Genomic DNA, 20,255 nt, shown 5'->3' on the forward strand with positions numbered 1-20,255 from the left:
ATGGGGTTTAATAGGGAGTGGCAAGGCTCTGGCTGTCCTTAAACAGGCTCTGATAGGGAGTAGACACCGCGTTGGCTGCTGGGGACGAGAAATGCGGCCGCCATCTTGGAAAGGTCAAATTCCCAGTTGGGTAGCAGCAGAATAAACAAGATGCCGCAACACTGTGCAGCATATTCATGATCTAATCGGCGAACCATCTTAAATAGGGCACAGGGGATTACTTTTCACAAGTAATATTTACTATTACAGTACTATTTGTTGCATTTTGTAAATAGAATCTTACCAACGTTGAGAAATGTTTAGCAATAATCTTTGATATTACTGTACTGAAATTGTAGCTAGCAAGCTAGCCTAGCCCCCTATGTTTACTGCACCGGTCGGTGTATACCCGGCTATGAACTAAGACTTGATATGTCATATTCCATAACACTGACTTAGATGACTCAACTGACACAAAAATGCTATTGTAGAAATAAAACAGATATTACTGGAAAACATTGGCCAGCAAATTTTACACAAGTGGCACCGACTGTAGGCATCAGGGCAGTCGCTATAGTAGGCTACTTCTTCCACAATTGACCGAATTGGCCAAACAAGGCACGTACATTTAGCTTATAGTTTATATAATCTAGCAAGTTCATGTTGTTTTTTCAAATTTCACAGAAAGCTGCTAAAATCGAGGCTAAACAGTGCTACTACTGTCATAGCTGCCTATCAAAAACGGCCAAGCCGGACACGTAATTCTTTGCTCAAATAACTCACGTCACTCCCACAAACAAATTCTTCGTAAGTAAAAAGTTTAGACTTTTAGTCGACAATATTGACAACACATATTAAGAAACTTGTCTTTACTCATAATATCGTCTCCGATTTCAATTCGAAGCTGTGAATCTAACACAGGAGGCAATCTCCCATGGTCTCCGCTCTGGCTCCGCCTCGGAAAACAATGGCTCCCATTGCTGACGATACATTTATTTCCCCCTTCCCAGTAACCCCTAACCAATGACATGTACTTTGAGCTTAAGTTGTCATGAGTATCTGGCAGTTTTCAGAAATAAAATCGGCATTTGGACGGCAAAGATATTGACGCGGGAACCATGGGCATTTTAATGCCCATATTTGAATGGTCCGGCAGGAAAGGGTTTAAAGGAAAGGCCCACTATGAATATTAAAATACGCCGAAATGTGGCCTGTATCATAGCTACATGTATGACCGTTGCAGCAAAAAAAAACTGTGTGAAAATCCGTATGGTATTGAGTGCGGTATGATTAATTAAATGCGCTGACAGCTCATTGCCCCAACCAAACAGATTTCACTGAGTGGAGCGATCGGACCTTTCCAATATGGCGGCCCCACGTCTCGTCAGCGCCAGTAGGTAGCGTTCGATGCGGCGTCTATTCTTTTTCATGTCTATGACCAAGAACGCCAAAAATACCTGTAAATGTTCTTGATCCGCCCCTTTTATCGAGGATGCATCGGATGGTGACTTGACCAGCGAGAACCAAGCCCCCACCTCTCGGCTTGAGGCAACAGCCCCGGTGGATGTAGGTGGTATTGCATTTCCGATTTTCTATCCGACTCGTCCGGTCGTTTTTATTCTATTAAAGGTGACATGACATGCTGTTTTTGGATGCTTTTATATAGGCCTTAGTGGTCCCCTAATACTGTATCTGAAGTCTCTTTCGCGAAATTCAGCCATGGTGCAGAATTATAGCCACTACAAGTAGTCCCACAATCAGCTTTCCTCAGAACGCGCTGTTTCTGTGTCTGTAGCTTTAAATGCTAATGTCATTAGTATCTCATTAGTAATGAGGAGGAGAGGGGCGGCAACATGCGCTAATGTTTACAGCGGATGTATCGCAATGGCTCGTAGCCCCCGTTGCTGTAAGATGCATCGAATTTAGCCATTCTCATCTGATCACCCTGCTTTGCAGAGGTGCACACTCAGTCATTTCAATGTGGAGAAAGGCGGATATCGCGCACGCCATAACACCAACAGCAGAACAGTTATCCAAATAACAAAGAAGTGTACAACACTCGCGTTACAGCGTTTGTATTCACACACACACTTGATGCCATTTATCTTTACGTTAGCAACAGTAACTCAGCTGTTGGCTGCAGAGCTATTGTTACAGCCACATTCTAAGGGTAGCAAGCTAGGTAACCATATACAGTAAAGCAACAAAATGATATAGCTTTATTTAACTTACTTGTCCAAGGTTTGTAGCTTGACCAAGGAGGTTTAGTCATGATCCAGAAAAACAGGTGACATGACATGAAAACTTCATTTTATGAGGTTATTTAACATTAATATGAGTTCCCCTAGCCTGCCTTTGGTCCCCCAGTGGCTAGAATTTTCGATAAGTGTAAACCAAGCCCTGCGTGTTCTTCTCCGCCTTTGACAAAATGAAGGCTCAATTGCGCTGTTTGAAAATCTCCCCCTAGTGACGTAGATAGGGGGACGGTTACTTCCCCTCTCTCTGCTTTGCCCGACCAGATCATCTGGCCCGCCCATGAGAAACTGAGCTACCACCGTGCAAGGGCGAGTGCGATATCGTTTTTTCCTGGAGAGACATCATGGCGAGCAAACAAACGAAGCATAACAGTTGCTCAGTGCTTGGATATACAAATGCAAGCACACATCTTTTTTTTTTGTTCCTTCATCCGTGCCTCTGCACAACCCGTATCTTAATTATATTTTCGCTGGAAATGCGCCGACACAACTTCCCAAAGTGTTGTATGTCTGCGTCAAACATTTCCTCAACTTGAGCCAACTCAAAGCTGGCCTTGCTGAAATTAAATTCTGGATCATTACTAAATCTCCTTGGTCAAGCTACAAACCTTGGACAAGTAAGTTAACTAACGCTATATCATTTTGTTGCTTTACTGTAAATGGTTACCTAGCTTGCTACCCTTAGAATGTGGCTGTTACATTAGCTCTGCAGCCAACAGCTGAGTTACTGTTGCTAACGTAAAGATAAATGGCATCAAGTGTGTGTGTAAATACAAACGCTGTAACGCGAGTGTTGTACACTTCTTTGTTATTTGGATAACCGTTCTGCTGTTGGTGTTATGGCTCGCGATATCCGCCTTTCTCCACATTGAAATGACTGAGTGTGCACCTCTGCAAACCAGGGTGATCAGATGAGAATGGCTAAATTCGAGGCATCTTACAGCAATGGGGGCAACGAGCCATTGCGATGCATCCTGTAAACATTAGCGCATGTTGCCGCCCCTCTCCTCCTCATTAGCATTTAAAGCTACAGACACAGAAACAGCGCGTTCTGAGGAAAGCTGATTGTGGGACTACTTGTAGTGGCTATAATTCTGCACCATGGCTGAATTTCGGGAAAGAGACTTCGGATACAGTATTAGGGGACAACTAAGGCCTATATAAAAGCATCCAAAAACAGCATGTCATGTCACCTTTAATTTCAGCAAGGCCAGCTTTGTGTTGGCTCAAGTTGAGGAAACAGTAGTGGCTGAAATGTTTGGCGCAGACATGCAAAACTTTGGGAAGTTGTGTCGGAGCATTTCCAGCGAAAATAAAATTGAGATATTGGTTGTGCAGAGGCTCGGATGAAGGAATTAAATAAAGATTTGTGCTTGCATTTGTACATCCAAGCACTGAGCAACTGTTGTGCTTCGTTTGTTTGCTCCCCATGATGTCTCTCCAGGAAAAACCGATATCGCACTTGCCCTTGCACGACGGTAGCTCAGTTTCTCATGGGCGGGCCAGATGATCTGGGCGGGCAAAGCAGAGAGGGAAGGTAACCTTTCTCGTATCTACGTCACTTGGAGGAGATTTTCAAACAGAGTGTTTGAGCCTTCATTTTGTCAAAGGCGGAGAAGAACACCCAGGGCTTTGTTTAGATCTATCGAAAATTCTAGCCACTGAGGGACCAAAGACAGGCTAGGGGAACTCATATTAATGTTAAATAACCTCATAAAATGAAGTTTTCATGTCACCTTTAACTCCAGTCAACATATCTAAAACTATCTCCCCCAATAGTTTTTGTTCGATTCTCGAACATGGTTCATACTACTAGCTTTTTCCTAGAATAATTTTTCCAGATTTTTGCAAGTTTTTTTTGCAAGTTTTTTTTTGCAAGTTTGAAACCAATCCGAAATGGGTAAACCAGCATCCCATTTATTTGCTTACGTCAAGAAAAGTTGCCTGGAAACGTGTTCGCGGATACGAACAGGGGACGAGCACAAAAGGGAACATCAGCAAATCGCTGATTTACCTGAGCTGAATCAGAACAAGGAGAAGGGCTTGATAATCTACATTTGCTTACCTTTATTGTAGCACCTTTTACAAATGGTTTCACACATACATGACGGTTGTTTGTAGAGTTTATGTCCGTTACTTTAAAGCAGATTTAACCATTTTGTAATGAACGCTACTATGCTCACGGCATGACAAACGTAATTATAGCATAATATAATTAGTTGTAATATCGTGGCATGTTACGGCGTCATTATTGTTTACATGTTATTCTGGAGCAAAGACGAATATGAATAAATCATGTCTGATAGCCACAATATGGTCGTTATATTGTTATTTGTCAACACTAACGATGGCATTAACAATAAGCTAGTAATAGTAAAAACAACACTCATCATCATTATGTGACAATCAGGTCCCCCTGTCTCAGATCAGCATCACCAGAGTACTAAGAGGGTACTCCCTCTTCACACCTGCAAACAATGAAACCAATCAGTCCACTCCCTTCTGCTCTGTATTTAAGCCAGTCACTCCCTTCACTCTGTGCTGAGTCTTGTTAACAGTAGAGTAACATTCTAAGCAATATACGGATAGACCCTGTGATATACTGACCTTGTTTTTGCCCCCAACTTTGTATCTGCTTTATCTGAACTATTCCTAGACGCCGTGATCCAGACCCTTGCCTGTCCTGTGGAACTTGCCCAAGCCTAGCCTTCATTTCCCAGTCCACACCTGTTTGACCTACGCCTGTGACCTGACTACCCTTTTGGATTTCCTCTCTGACTGTGTATGACCCCTGCTTGTCTGACCACGCCTAAATAAATCTGCACTTGGATCCAGTACCTGTTGTCTTGGGAGTCTGTCCGTTACACATTATAATAGTAACATAGGTTGCTATAGGCTTAATTTAGCTTGCTTTGCAAAGCTAGAACAATGACGGAGCCAGATATATAAGTTCACCGTTTATTTAGGCTAACTAGTGTCTGCACTGAGATGCTAGCTAGGTTATCAAAAAGTCGGAGCAAATTTACAAATTAGCCGTTTCATCAATAAAATAAAAACATTTTCAGGGACTACACTGCCTATTTCTCATCACATTTTAATTCAGATGCTGATTTACAAGTACCGTTTAGCTGAAAAGTATGAAATATAAAAATATGTAAAGTGAAAAATTACAGTTGTGAGGTTTGTCCGCCTCGCTTGACATCTTGCAATGACTTCTGGGGAATCAGAAGCGTTCCTGCTGGTCAAGTCACCATCCGATGCATCCTCGATAAAAGAGGCGGATCAAGAACATTTCCGGGTATTTTTGGCGTTCTTGGTGACTTGTGTTCTTTGGATTGGAACCGTACTTGGGAAATGAAAGATGACGTCAAACGAGTTCGCAAGAACACAAGAACGGAAAAAAACGTGGATTGATAAACAGCCATGGCTGTTCCGCCCTTTTCTCGGGAATACATCGGATGGTGACTTGACCAGCGAGAACGCTTCTGATTCCCCAGAAGTCATTGCAAGATGTCAAGCGAGGCGGACAAACCTCACAACTGTAATCTTTTACTTTTCATATTTCAGCGAAACGGTACTTGTAAATCTGCATCTGAATTAAAATGTGACGAGAAATAGGCAGTGTAGTCGCTGAAAATGTTCTTATTTTATTGATGAAACGGCTAATTTGTAAATTTGCTCCAACTTTTCAATAACTTAGTTAACATTAGGTACTGTAAGTTAGCAAGGGCTACAGAAAACGTAAAATTAAAGGTAGAGGGACCATTTTCTAGTTTTTGTAGTTCGTCAGTGTTATCATAATGCTGCGAGTCCAGGAAAACCCCTAACCATCTCAATTCATTCTCCGTCCTTGCGTCCTTGCGAGACCATTCTCTCAAGGACGCTTGCATGAACTTGAATGTTCTTCAAAAAGAATGTACTTGCGTTCTCCGGATTGATAAACAGCCATAGAGGGTTTTCACGACGTGTCATCGGACCGGAAGTTGCCATCTTGGAGGCACTCCGCATCACAACAAAGCGCTGGCACTGAAGTATATCCCGAACGTCGTCAAGGAAAATTGTGAATTATTGCCGTGTTTCACTTTGTACCAATAGGGCAGATCGAGAAAAACATTTGGTATATTATCTGCACCGCCAATAAATCCTAATTTCTCAAAATACCGACCCTTTTCTTGTGGTCCAAGTCCTTCCCTATCTGCCTTTGGATCTTGGGCGCGTTTTGATGACCATTTCGGTCGTTTAGACATGGCTACAGTTGTACCAAATAGTATAGAATATACATTCTTTGGTTGTACTCAGTTCAGTTGTTTACACCGAGTGCCTCCAATATGGCCGCGCATCCAGGTTACTGCCCAGAATGTGACGTTGGTGAAAACCCTCTATTAGATATTCTCTGCTACCACTCTCGGGAAACTTCCGGCTTCTGAACTGGTTGCAGTTCCATGGTGGAACTTCTACCCCTAGTTCCATATGAGGGCGCTAATGGTCCAGTTCAGAATGAATGGAGGTCGATGGAGCTATACTACAGTGGTCGACATGTGCAAACGCGCTGCAAATAGACAAAGCACAAGCAAATTGACAAAACACAAGCAAATTAAGAAAACATCTTCATGTATTTGACAGCACATGCATTACAGTACATTTAGTCATTTAGCAGACGCTCTTATCCAGAGCGACTTACAATAAGTACAGGGACATTCTCCCCGAGGCAAATAGGGTGAAGTTGTGTTGCCCAAGGACACAACGTCATGTGCACCGGCCAGGAATTGAACTGGCAACCTTCAGATTACTAGCCCGATGCTCTAACCGCTCAGGAACCTGACATGCACAGCATTCTGCAAACAAATACACACAACACAACCAACTACATAAACACGCTGCAAATAAAGAAGCGCGCTGCAAAAATATGGAGCTAAATCAGGGCCAAATGTTTTGTTAATTTGAACAAAAAATCTTAAGTCGAAAAACTAAAGCATGACATTGAAAATGTATGTTTTGGTCGAAAATGTGAAAAAGAAAGAAAGAAAAATAAGTGTACCAATTTTTTTTTCAGGTTGAATACAATTTTGATTAAATTCTGGAACTATTTTGAATAAGTTATTAATTTTCATTTTCACTTTCATATTTTCAGTTTCACATTTCATGTTTTCAGATTCAAAAGTTAAAAAAATGATTTCTGATTTAACTTTTTATAACTCGAGACAACTATCATCTCAATATTTACCACACACGTCTAATTAGTGATCTCCGATTTGGAGTATATATGGCACGCAAAATAGATGTGTAAACCCGTGTCATACATATGAAGTATGAGACTGGGTTGGCGGAGCGGACGCCATGCCGACTGCCAAGTCTTCTTTGTTAGGCTGTCACTCATAATTCCCGCCTCTGAGTTGAAGCCACGCCCCCTACGCAAAATCGGGGCCAAAAGTCAAAACTTAAAAAAAAACTTAAAAAATTTAAGCCGAATTTTGAATCTGAAAACAAGATTTCGACCAAAACTTTTTTTCAAATTAACAAATCATTTGGCCCTGATTTAGCTACATACAAAAAGGAAAGCATGCAAATCCTGAAAACAACTGCAAAAAGAAAAACACTTCATCCAGATAACACAACGGAAGTGCTCAAGGCCTCTAGGGGGAGCGTTAAGTGGAAGAGCGTGATTTTCGAACCAGAGAGGGAAGATGAGAAGTTTGTTTTGGAAAGGGGACCAAAATCAAATTCTAAAACTGGTTGTTCCCATCCTTGATTGTAATTGGCTATATTGCGTTCCATGCCGTTGTAAAATCCACCATAACCTCACAGGTTGTCCTCATAACATTCTTTAACATTCCATATTGCTGCGCATCGAATATTTCAAATTGAAAAAGACGGCAAAGATGTCCATCTGGCTGTTGCGTGGCAACGATTGTAGGAACTATACTTTGTAGTAGCGGAAGAATGACGGTTAATTATTAAACTATTTTGTTTTCTAATTGTTTTTATTGATGTACCATATCAAATATTTGTAGTAACAGTTTTAGAAAAGCAATAAGCCCCGCGAGTCCGTGGTTTAGCTGATTTTAGAACAGGTAAGGGGGTTTTCGGCACTCCGCTTCGCGTCGTGCCTAACAACTCCCCTTACCTGTTCTAAAATCAGACCACGGCCTCTTGGGGCCTATTGCTTAAGTAAAGAGGCAACATAAAAAGATTGGTATTCATTTTGTGCCCCTCCTCTTCTACAGTTTTTCTAAAGACTTACTTCGATGTTGGTCCAAACTTTTCATATGCTCTCTCTCTCGCTCCATGGGGCCGAAAATCAAGATGTTCCACTTGGCTCTCCCCCTAGAGGCCTGGAAAACTACCTTTGTGAAAACTGGATGCAGCGTTTTTGGTCTGCGTGCTTTCGTTTTAGCAATGCGTTTATGTAGCCTACTGCAGCGTTTTTGCAACGCGTATTTGCAGCGTGTTTATGTAGGTGGTTGTGTTGTGTGTATTTGCAGCGCGTTTGCTGAATGCTGCGCATGTGATGTCAAATTAATGAAGATGTTTTCTTAATTTGCTTGTGTTTTGTCTATTTGCATGTGTTTTCTTAGTTTGCAGCGCATTTACACATATCGTCCACCATACTATACCCCTCAAAATCCACCTTTCTCAGGATAACATTTTTTGTCTAATAATTTGAATGTTGAATTCGAAAGGGGAGGCAAACAAAATACACACTGCAGGGTGTTAGATTTTTTTAAAGTCGCTTTTCTGTCTCAAATCGAACGACCAGATATACTGGTTTGCGGTAAGCTCTGGTCACTTCCTTATTTAACTGGAGGCGACAACACAGCTGACAGGTTCTCCTTAATTGGCTCTGTTCGAAAACTTTGACAGCTGTCTTAATCCTTGATGTCTTACTAGACAGGTGTCTAACGAGACAGCTCTCTTCGGGGTAAGGTATCTTATAAACCGTTGTTTTCGAACAGCCTATTAAGACAGGATGTACGTCATTGCGCTGCGTGTACTTATGTGCTCGCTAGCGCGCTTTGTCAGACGGCATTCAATTGCATTGAGTTTATTGTCACACTAAGTCAAGTTAAGCTGTATTTAAACGTGTGTTAGATATAGGCTCGATAGCTCATAACATTTGTGTTTGTATTTCACTCATTTGATAGGATTATGATAAAACGCAGCAACTAGCTAGTGTCTGCACTGCACGGCGATGCTAGCTACTGTACGTTATCGAAAAGTCGGAGCAAATTTACAAATTGAGTGTCATCAATAAAATAAGTACATTTTCAGCAACTACACTGCCCACTTCTCGATACATTTTTATTCAGATGCTGATTTACAAGTACCGTTTAGCTGAAATATGAATGGTAAAAACGTAGATTTTTCATTATTGCATAGCTTCACAGACTCTTGCACTGGACCGCGATCACGCCCAGTGGATGTCTGGTGTAACTGCAACAAAACAAAATTCGATACAATGGGGCTTAATAGGCCATTATCACGCTGATACGTAGTACTTCCGCATTCAGTGATCTTTGTGCACTGCCACTTCCGGTGGATCACTCATCACTCTGGCGAACCTATGATGGACGATTATAAGTTAACTTATACTGCATCCCTGGTAAATTTACCCAAAATAACTTTTTCTGACGTACATCGACTAACTGAACAACACTCCATCACAGCCCGCTCCAAAGTGGACAAGGGATACAGTTTCTTTTTCGAGAACTTCATCTACGACTACGAAGGTGAGTGGCTACTAGCTAGCTAGCTAACATAACATTAGCTAGGTAGGTTAGCTTATGCTAACGTCAGTTTGGCGTCAGCTCAGATGTTCGTATGGTTATAATGTGTTTAACCTACGTTAAATCCAAGTAAAGTAAGATTATTCACCTTTAAATGAGGCTGAGTCAATTCACCCTTTTAATTTGTATTCTGATAGGAAGAACGTTAGCCTCTGTCAGTGTCAGCTAGCTAACGTCAGCATAGGAGTGTCCCTTTTGCTAGAATGAAAAATCCACAGTATATGCATTAATTATTTTGTCCACCAGTGTCCAACATCATTGACAGGGCGGTGGCTGTCAGGTCTAGGTGTTACAGGTCGATGAAGAAGCGAGAACAGCCCCATTATTTGAAGGTTATTTTAAGAAGCTAAGGCATAATGGCAAGAAATGTAACCCCTTCCACTGTTGCCTGTTTACATCAAGTCAGTCAACAGCCATGTGATTTGTGACATACGTACGGTATGCAAATATCAATATATATCATGATAATGTAACTTTGCATTTAAATTCTTTAATATCCTTTTTGTTGAATCCAGCAAGTTAATGGTGTAAGGGGTTAACTACTCTACTGCGGTTGCAGATTTCCTAGACTGCGGTTGCAGATTTCCTAGGATTTTTGGTTAATTGTAATGCTCTTTCTTACATTTCTGTATCATTTGCAACAAGATTTTCATTTTAGTTTAACTTTAGCAACTAACATTATTAGTGTTGTCTTTAATGTAGATTGTTTTCCAAGCTGATGCAGCCGAACTTCAAGAAACCTCATGCAGCTGTACAGCAGGCAAGGTTCTGTGCAACCATCTAGTGGCCTTGTTGTTCCAGAGTGCCCATTACAGCATGTTGCAGGTGAGGGCTGTGGTCTGGGATGTTAACAAGGGCAGGTTGATTGGAGTGACACTGGTTCTAGAGGTCTACCTTTGATTGTTAACAAGCACATCCCGGTTTGCTTTTCTATCTCTTGTTCTGCAGGTGAGAGCTGTACCACCACCTGTGGCCTGCACAAGCTCTCTGCAAACATGGCATCGACCAAGGACAAAGGTAACATTGTAGCCGCGCGGAGCTGCACCGCATTGAATAGAATTCCAGTCTATTTTTCAGCCGTGGCGTGAGCTGCCCCAAGTGCCACCCTTAACTCCACGAGCAGTGTATCCCAAACGTTACGCCTGGGACACACTGTTCGCGGAGCGAAGCGTGGCACACAGGGCAGCTGAAAAATAGACTGGAAGTCTATTCAAAGCGGTGCAGCGCAGCTGTACGTCTGGCTACATTGGTTAACATGGGAGTGAATTGGAAGCGGTGCCACTCTGTGTGGCTACCGCGAGCATAGTGTTTACACCATTACAAGCAAGATACTATTACAATCATGGCTACTTGTTAATATCATTCCCAGGGGATCCATGCAGAGCCGGTTCAGGACTTGGTTGTTAGGAGACCAAAGCCATCTGCCAGGAGTGTATGCAAATCAACACTCTATCAAGCATACACAGGTAATGTTACTGTAACTAATATCATACTGTTGGCTGCCGTATAATACATAATTGTATCTTGCCACTTTTATACACATAATTATGTAGCAAATATAACACACAGTAGTGTAACAGCAGTGAGCAATTCTCCAGAAAGACAAGAGATGTGTGGATAATTTAACACTTACTGTTTTTAATTTTACATTTCAGGATCCCTCCCAGACCCGCAAGTCTTGTCTCTTGGGGAAGGACTGAAAAACCTCAGGCCGCAACCACTAATATCCTCAGTGCTGCATGGCTTGTCTCAACTCTCCATGGTCGACTCCAGGTTCGGACCTGTGCCGCGAGGTTCACCCCTGTCCTACCAGTGTCCTCCTGTGGTCAAACGCGGAAATTATGTCCAACACCCAGGTGCACCAACATTCCCTAAACTGCCTTTAGAGGGGTCAACATTTCCCACTACTTTTCCAAACGTTGACCCAAACTCCCAACAGTTTCTCCATTTGGACAGCTTAACTGTGACACACGAGATGGCAGCTGAGAGAGAGGAGCAGACACGTGAGCAGTCTGAGTGCCCATTATGGCAAGCTTTACGCAAGCCTAGAGAATGTGAAAGGCCATGTGAAAGGGCCGTCTTCTGGTCAGACCCTGGCAGGGCGGATACTTAAGGGAGTACACCAGACTCCCGCCATGAAAAGGGGCCTTGAACGCGAGCCACAGGTGCTGGAACAATATTCAAAACATTTCAATGTAATGTCTCACGCTGTGGATTTGTTATCCATCCCGATGCTCCTCACATCGGGGCTAGCCCCGATGCGAGGGTATATGACCCTAGTGCCATTCCGTGTTTTGGGCTTGCTGAAGTTAAGTGCCCAGACATCTCCAGCATTTCTGAGGCAGGACATGTAAAACTTGTGAATGGTCAGGCAAAACTGAAGCAGAATCATAAATACCACTGGCAGGTTCAAGGCCAACTGGCAGTAACTGGATTGAGTTGGTGCGATTTTATAACAGATACTGAGGGAGACTTAACAGTCGAAAGGGTCTGGAGGGATGATGAAATGATAAAAGAGATGAAAAAGAAGGTGGACCTGTACTTCTTTGGTACATATATGAATGTGTATCTTCAGCAGAAAGTGAAATGAACTGAATGAATAAAGGAAATGAATGAATAAAAGATTTTATTAATTCCCTTTTTCTGAGTACATTATTTACATATTTACATTATTTGAATACTTTCAGGATGGACTGACCTTTACAATTGATTATAGATGAATGACTTCTCATTCATTATATACATCTCATTCAATATATACAATGTATTCAGTATACAGTTGAATGCATGTGATCGGGGGAAACACTATTCAACAGGGATGTAGCCTTTTAAATCAAGTGGTCCCTGGAAGTTGGTCATCACACAGCAGACGGTCCACAGCTGGTTGACTGTCCCAGACAAGGTTAGAGGGAGAGTGTGTTCCCAGATGCGATATTCCTTGACTCTGCGTATTGCTCTTTCCACGAGGATTCGAAGTCGGGCGATTGCTTGTGTTTTTAGAGCATCCTCTTTGGTGAACTGCGCTGTGGTTAGAGATGAAATAAGTTCATTTCTATTATTTCAGTGAGTGCCTCAGTACTTTTTTAAACATTTGTCTGCATACCTTAATGATTATCATTTTGGTCACAGTTTTAATTTGAAATGTTCATTCCTTTCATGCCTACCTGTCATCTTGAAGGGTGGTATAATCAGCATTGCCCCACGGTCAGCTAGCAGCTTCTCGATGGTGAAACCCTTGTCTGCCATGCAGCCATCTCCTGGCTCCAGTAAGTCCAGCAGTCCACTTTGTTCAGTCAGCTCTCGGTCAGAGATGGAGCCGGTGAAGAGACTTGACACAAAAGTCACAGCACTACATGGGGCAATCCCAATTAATCCCTTCAAGGTTGTCGTGTTTTTGTACGATGAGAAAACCTCAGACTGGAGAGTGAGGGATGATGGATTCTGGCATCGCACCTCGGTGCAGTCGATGATTACACGAACATCTGGACTGTACTGCACAAATTTGCTTGGCATGGTGTTCTTGACTTGCTGTTTACTCATCCAGATGGGAAGGGAGCCAAGGAGCAGGTAAAGGTAGTTGGCCCACGTTATAACAACACGGGAGACAGTGGACACACTGACCTGAAACATGTCAGCCAGCACCTTCTCTTGCAGGCCTGCAGCAACTCTGCAGCAGAAAAGAAAAAACTCATCAACCAGTTGCAGCCTACGCGTTGGACTGGGAGAAATGGGTTCAAATGTTTGTCCCTTTTTCTGAGCTTTCGACCAATAAACCACCATGGAGGCAGATGGTTGAATTGCCTCCCAGAAGTGACAAAAAACATATCTTGACGTGAATCTTGTGTAATAAAGGATGTCCTTGTCTGAGACACAAAATCGGTGAAAATGCACTTCACCCACTTTCAGCTGTGACAGCTCTGTTGTCAGCTCCTTGATTTTGTCTTCCAGTTGCTGTATGTGTGCAGCAGCAGCATCCAGTGCACCTGTATGAGGGGAGAGAAAAAATTTAAACATCTGACCCAGATTTTGTCTGTGACTTGCATATTGGAAGTTTTTTGGACCTCTAAAGCTACATGAAATAGCTTTTTATAGCTCAATATTCACCTTTACGTTTAATCAAGTAAGATATAAAATGCAATGTTTGTACTTGTGATGAAGCTGGTAGGTCATCATGAGGAGGTAGTCCAACATTTCAGAACACCGGCAAACACTGACATACCTGGTTTAAGAGCAGAACCGTAATCATGTTCTGTCATCACCACCGAAGCTGCGACCTCCTCCATCGCCTCTTCCTCACATGGTAGGGGCTGCTCCAGAGGAAGGGCTGGACAAACGTCATGGCCTAAGCGAGTTGATGCTCTTTTATAAGCAGACTCCCTTCTTGGCAGTCCCCAGTTGTTCCACTGGAAACGGGAGGGCACAGAACCGATTTGCAGACGCTTGATGCGACCTCGGTTGGTAAAGTTAGCCACGTCAGCTAACGCTAGCCTGCTAGCACTACCTGTAGCGTTAGTGTAGTCTGATTCACTAAAGTGCCGGGCTACAAACAAACGTGCTACCTTGTTTTATTTTAAAGTTTGGCCCCTCATCCCGGCGAACCGCTTTAATCCACTTCTTCCTTAGACTCAATTCAGTCGGGAATCCATGGAAACTTAAGTAGGGTTGGCGTTGTTTGTTCGATTTACAAAGTGGAACAGAGCAGTGACATCTAGCCTTCGTTTCAGCCATTGTTTAACTGCGCCGGAAGTGGACATGCACAAAGTTGACAAATCCCGCCCATGAAACCCGGAAGCGTGATAATCCCCTATAGGGAGTGAACATGCTCCCCTTTAGACAGCCTCTGGTACAGTACACTTTCATGTCAGCCTACAGCACACAGAAAGATTTCCCAATTTACCCAAAATGTGACATAGCAATAAAAATGGCATTGTGAAGAAAATGTTTTTATGGTTCATGTTAAATAAAACTGATTATGTTTTTTTTTAAAGATTCCTTTATTAAGTGCAAATGATCTAGTAGTACGAATCCATGATGCGCCTCATGCTCATGAACCTCATGCCGCCCATGCCTCCCATGCCTCCAAACATCTGTCCGAAGCTCCTATATTCTCCAGGCCTCATGTACATCATCCTGCCTCTGTAGTTGGGCTGCTCGTACATCAGCCAGTGGCCCTCCATCACGTTGCAGGACATGCAGTTGGACATGCGGTAACGGTCCATGATGGAGTCACAGTCGTCCATCATCTCGTACATCTGACCTCCGAAGTTCTCCCTCTCATAGATCCTCATTCTGTAGTTTCCTCTGTACTGTAGTGGGACACAGATTTAAACATATATAAAATATATAAATATAAATATGCATATTAAGTGAAACCCCATCCCATAGCACAAATACATTGATACATAGACATAACAACAGAGGCAACCCAGTGCCTGGAGAGTAGGTTCACTTCTTACCATGGGGATCATACGGCAAGACCGGATGCAGTCGCTCATGCCCATCATACTCATGTAGTCTGAGTACTCGCCCCTCCTCATGAAGTACTGGTTACCCATGTAGTTGGTGCGGTCGTAGACCATAAAGCAGCCTCTCTCCACCCTGCAAGAGTGGCAGCGGGACATGTAGGAGGACATGTCAGACATGTCGTTCATACACTCGTAGGACCGGCCCTGGAAGTTCCTGTCCTCGTAAAAGATGATCTGAATAGAAAAAAAAGATTTTTTTTTTTTTTACAATGCTTTTAATTGAACAGTCTGACAATTAAATATCAATCTCAGGAGTTGATCTATGGCACTGGCCTAATAAAAAAGCGTTCAACTCCAACATGGCAGCAGCATCTACAGTTAATACCAAGATGCCACCCAGAACATCCCTAGCTGTGCAATCCACATCAATACTGGTGTAAATGTCAGAAAAGTATAGTGGTACCTACCTTGCTCATCATGTTCATGTTAAAGGTGGTCATTTTGGCTCAGATGGCTCAGCTGTTGCTGTTGTTACTGCTCTTGCTCTTGATCCTGAACTGACTCCTACCTGCTTAACCCTTTCTTTTTATACCTAACAGGCAGAGAAGCCCATTGTGAAAAAATCCTGAGCCAGCAACATGCCATAGAAAGGCATGGAGCTGTGAGGGTTTGTCTATATTTACAGAGGGTGCCTCAAAAAAGTTAACAATGACATTCAGTCATAGCTACTGTACATTCTGCATGTGATACATATTTTATTCAGTTACAGTAACTATTGTTTTGTGTTTAGTTCTGGTTATGTGAAATTATATGACATTGCTAATACAACCAGGGTATATAATTTTTTTTTTTAAGATGACATCTACATAAGTTTAGTTTTTCTCAGTCGCTTTGGTGCGTTTTTCACATCATCCCTAACATGTGCAAAATAGTAAGTGTATTTATCAAAACAATTTGTACAGCATTACACAATGGATACGTTGCTTAAGCTAGTAATTCACTTAAAATCCTTAGTTCATCTCTCAAGAGTAAATATTTATGTCAATGAACATATCAGAATGATAAGTCATTGTGTTATTGTTTACGAACAGGGTGGTAATTTGTTTTTGTCATGTTGTCAATGTAACTGTGTACTTTGTCAGTATTACCTGATGTACTAAGGCTACAGTTTGGATGACAATTACGTTATTGAAAATGCACAAGGCTGCACTTCTACATGGCGTATATCAATTTCAACAGTACTAAATTACATATTACTGTATGTGGGTTATTGACAGGATTTCGTTTTTCACAGCTTTTACTAGTGCTACTGTATGTAAAATTATTTACAGTAAGAAAAAGACAAGGGGCACAAAGGTAAAAACATTTTTTTTAAATATATAAACGCAGGAAACACTGCTTAGGTAAAACGTTATGCATGAAGCACTGTTCTAGTGCGGTCTATAGACATCCAGACGTTCCTGTCTGTCGGCCTACATATTCTCATCCACATCATACTGTATAAAGTATATTTCAGTATGCTGTAAAATACAAGTGGACTACTATAATATGAAGCATTGCAGGAAGTATACTGTAACAGTACACTGCAGATTGGTGGACAAACCTGTTCTCTCTTCGAAACGTTTGAACTATTGAAGACATGGTTTATTTCCCAATATTCCGCTGCACCCTTCGACCCGCCTCAGCCATTGTAAGGCCATGATTGACAACATGGTCTACAATAGTGGGCCTTATGTCATCAGATATGCGCCTACGTCCTTGGCCTCTTCTGCCTCTTCTTCTGTTTTGCCTTCCACCACGCATCCTTACTCTTCTTCTTCCTCTCGGCTGTTGACCCTGTTTCCTGGTCCATCCATTATTGGAAAATTGCAACTCTGTGCTGTGGTATGTCTGTATATGCTATGGAATCTTTGCATTGAAACCTGAAAACTGTTTCATTTATTTAATCTTTGAAATATTAGACAGAGAATATAAACATTTTTATTACAGTTGTATTCAATAGTATTCACTAGCAACTTACATATGCTTATAGACCACTCATATACCATTTTAAAAACATATGTTTTAACAAAGTGATATCATTGGCATATCTAGTTTAGTTATATGGTATTACAAATGTGTATTTATAATATGTATGTATTATTTATAGTTTTTTTTTTTTTTTTCAAAAAATGTCATTGTTTATTGACAAACCACTTCTAAGTTGAAAGTTGAAGTATACATGACCTGATTCATTTTGGGGATAGAACAGAATTACAGGAAATACAGAACTCTCTAATACAACCTCTTTGTGACTAATGAGAGTTGGCAGCAAGGGACATCTTTGTTTTGGCTTGTGCCCGTTCAGTCTCACTGGTTGAAAGAGGCTAAATTGCCACCCCAGGGCATGTGGACTAATGACCTGCTGATTAAACGTGTTTATGCTCTCATAGCAAGTGTTCTGTGTCACATCAGGGACATCCTACAGTAAGAAAGTGTAAAGTATGTTTTGTTGATATTCCAATAACGTTTTATTGTTTTAGTGTATGTTTTTCTGACACCCAGTTAATATAGTCACGCTATTTTAGGATGGATATATATGTAAAATACTGTCAAGCACTGCCTGACACTAAAATAATAATGAGAAGGGATCAACATGTTTTGGATCCCAATTGTATTAGTTAGCCACTGGACCTAATTATTCAACTCAGTTTAGCCAGTTCTGCTCCCTGAAGCCTTTAATGTCAGATTATGGAAATTGGCCCAGAAGGGACTCTCCACCAAACACGGACAGGAGGGAAGAGAGGTTCATGACATGTACAGTAACCTTTCTGTCATCACTTATGAGGGACTTATAATTTAGTGTTTAAGGCTTAGTTATTTGGAAAAGTCTATGATTTCAAAAAAAAAATTTCAAACAATTATTTTCATTGTTTGTTGCAAAGGTTTAACATTTTAGTTGCCAAATTGTTGTATCAACTACTGTATTTTACCTAGTTAGGTATCTTGGTCCACACAAACGGAGGGTTTCAGACATTTTTCACAATCCACAAGGAGTGAATTGAGTCCATGGTCCAAGATAGTTGTAACAGTGCCTTGGGTTAATTTTTATAAATTAAAATGAAAAAGGAAAAATCGTTACATACTACCAACAGCTGATAATTTAACACCTTTATTGAGGCCATGACATCAACATTGCCATGTTTCTTTTTTGTATGATTCATTAGTGGGATTTAGAGCATAACATACATATTACAACTCATCCAAGAAGTGAAATTAATAGAAAGATTAATTCTGTAAAACAAGGTACTAACAAAGAGACAGTTTAACCCCAGCTTATGCCCCCCACCCCCTTCCCTCCCTTACAGAGAAGTATCAATGAAATAGGGTAAAATGGGTTTTGATACAGGTAATAACAGTAGTGGTAGACTAATATGGGCCATGCATGCCTTAACTTATACATAAACATAATTACATACAAGTCGTGCATGCTCATACGCTTACAAAGACAAACAAATGGCACACAAAAAAAAAAAAAAAAAAAAAAACACATGTGCTACACGCTACTTCTCATGGGGGGGGGGGGGGGGGAGAATACAACTAGTTGTAATATAACTAGTTGTCTAGACATCAGGGTCAATGTCTATATGGAGAGACCTGACATGATCTAGGAAGGGTTGCCAGATTTTATGGAATGTCCGTTCTGAGAAACGGAGGGAGTATTTAATTTGATCCAATCTCATAAAATGAAGTGCATCCTTTATCCATTGAGAGCGAGAGGGGGGGCGAGGGCTTTTCCACCGCAAGAGAATGGCACATCTTGCTAGCAGTGTGAGAAAGGCAACAAGTTCAACAAAATACGATAGCAGTGAGAGGCCAACGGGTAGGACACCAAACAGGGCGAGTAACGGTGACTTATTTTCTGGCTATGAATTGTTTTCAGCACCCACAGCCTTCGGAGTACTATAAATTCTACTAATCCGTCCAACTCCGTTTGTCTGTCTGTCCATTAGGGAGTTGGAGTAGTATAATTCGGCCTTAAGGCAGTTCTTCACTACAACACTACTGGAGTGTGCAGTTGGTGACAAAGTCAGGGGGAGGCACAACTGTCACGGAGCGCACGGCGACGGTGCGCCGGTCTGCGTCACCGGAGTTCTAAGACGCACCTGTTTTGTGTTGGGACTAATTAGGACGGCTATATAAGCAGAGATGTTTCCGACTTCGTTGTGGAGTCTTATTCTTGTTTCATGTTTTTGGCTGTGTGGCGTCTGACCTTTGTTTTGTATTACCCTGTTTATTTCAAATAAAGACCTTGTGCGCTTTCATTCAAAAGACGCTGACTCCTTGCCTGCTTTATCACAACAACAGGGACATCAGAGAGGAGGGATACATGAGGCTTCTTCATTTTGCAGCCAGAGCTAGGCCGCCCAACTGTTAAGGTTTTTGTAGAATTTTCTTTTTGACGTATTTGCATAGTCTGGCCAAAAGAGGGGAGAGGTTACATTTAAACAGTTCTGAATAGTGTTTTGTTACACAGACCCCCAGATATCTTAAGTGCTCCAGAGACGTTCTGAATGGTAACTTTGAGAGGGGATAGGCTGTGGCCGCCACATTAACTGGCATAAGTTTGCTTTTATGCAGATTTGATTTATAACCTGAGATATGCCCAAACACAGTTATTACAAGGGGGATAGATTTGTCCGTACAAGAAAGAAAGACCAAGAGGTCATTGGCGTACAGGGATACCTTATGTTTTATGCTGCGTCTTGAGATGCCCTGCATCTGACTGGACC

General features: G+C 41.8%; 3 protein-coding genes across 5 annotated transcripts; 1 reads left to right on the forward strand and 2 right to left on the reverse strand.

The window, feature by feature from the left end:
• Positions 1-9,712: 9,712 nt before the first annotated feature.
• On the forward strand, positions 9,713-12,367 carry LOC146219581 (uncharacterized). Of its 3 annotated transcripts, XM_084695222.1 has the most exons (6): positions 9,713-9,961; positions 10,265-10,350; positions 10,721-10,843; positions 10,967-11,035; positions 11,388-11,484; positions 11,674-12,367. In XM_084695222.1, exons 1-6 carry the CDS (start codon positions 9,796-9,798, stop codon positions 12,129-12,131), a joined length of 999 nt encoding a protein of 332 aa, XP_084551348.1. In that variant the 5' UTR covers positions 9,713-9,795; the 3' UTR covers positions 12,132-12,367. The 3 variants fall into 3 exon arrangements, 1 of the variants encoding a protein (XP_084551348.1); XR_014751080.1 differs by having other exon boundaries at positions 9,716-10,623; XR_014751081.1 differs by lacking the exon at positions 10,265-10,350 and having other exon boundaries at positions 9,717-9,961.
• A 260-nt stretch (positions 12,368-12,627) lies between these two features.
• On the reverse strand, positions 12,628-14,551 carry LOC146219582 (uncharacterized). The gene is made up of 3 exons (XM_084695221.1): positions 14,238-14,551; positions 13,183-14,001; positions 12,628-13,041 (listed from the first exon to the last, which is right to left on the reverse strand). Exons 1-3 carry the CDS (start codon positions 14,299-14,301, stop codon positions 12,824-12,826), a joined length of 1,101 nt encoding a protein of 366 aa, XP_084551347.1. The 5' UTR covers positions 14,302-14,551; the 3' UTR covers positions 12,628-12,823.
• A 479-nt stretch (positions 14,552-15,030) lies between these two features.
• LOC146219583 (gamma-crystallin M2-like) lies at positions 15,031-15,983 on the reverse strand. Its single transcript, XM_084694492.1, has 3 exons — positions 15,951-15,983; positions 15,475-15,717; positions 15,031-15,324 (listed from the first exon to the last, which is right to left on the reverse strand). The coding sequence occupies exons 1-3, from the start codon at positions 15,981-15,983 to the stop codon at positions 15,031-15,033; spliced, it is 570 nt and encodes a 189-aa protein (XP_084550618.1).
• Between the last annotated feature and the right edge of the window lie 4,272 nt (positions 15,984-20,255).

This window comes from Hypomesus nipponensis, chromosome 28, assembly GCF_054491055.1.
Source record: "Hypomesus nipponensis isolate SF chromosome 28, ASM5449105v1, whole genome shotgun sequence".
Lineage (NCBI taxonomy): Eukaryota > Metazoa > Chordata > Actinopteri > Osmeriformes > Osmeridae > Hypomesus > Hypomesus nipponensis.

What these genes read in the sequence shown, in the direction of transcription:
- LOC146219581 (XM_084695222.1), top strand. Translation starts at nt 9,796, where the DNA reads ATGATGGACGATTATAAGTTAACTTATACTGCATCCCTGGTAAATTTA. An exon ending in CTTCATCTACGACTACGAAG is followed by an intron (nt 9,962 to 10,264) that starts GTGAGTGGCTAC and finishes TTTGTCCACCAG; the next exon opens with TGTCCAACATCATTGACAGG. An exon ending in AACAGCCCCATTATTTGAAG is followed by an intron (nt 10,351 to 10,720) that starts GTTATTTTAAGA and finishes TCTTTAATGTAG; the next exon opens with ATTGTTTTCCAAGCTGATGC.
- LOC146219582 (XM_084695221.1), bottom strand. Translation starts at nt 14,301, where the DNA reads ATGGAGGAGGTCGCAGCTTCGGTGGTGATGACAGAACATGATTACGGT. An exon ending in CGGTTCTGCTCTTAAACCAG is followed by an intron (nt 14,002 to 14,237) that starts GTATGTCAGTGT and finishes CCCCTCATACAG; the next exon opens with GTGCACTGGATGCTGCTGCT. An exon ending in ACCACCCTTCAAGATGACAG is followed by an intron (nt 13,042 to 13,182) that starts GTAGGCATGAAA and finishes CTCTAACCACAG; the next exon opens with CGCAGTTCACCAAAGAGGAT.
- LOC146219583 (XM_084694492.1), bottom strand. Translation starts at nt 15,983, where the DNA reads ATGACCACCTTTAACATGAACATGATGAGCAAG. An exon ending in ACATGAACATGATGAGCAAG is followed by an intron (nt 15,718 to 15,950) that starts GTAGGTACCACT and finishes TTTTCTATTCAG; the next exon opens with ATCATCTTTTACGAGGACAG. An exon ending in CTTGCCGTATGATCCCCATG is followed by an intron (nt 15,325 to 15,474) that starts GTAAGAAGTGAA and finishes GTCCCACTACAG; the next exon opens with TACAGAGGAAACTACAGAAT.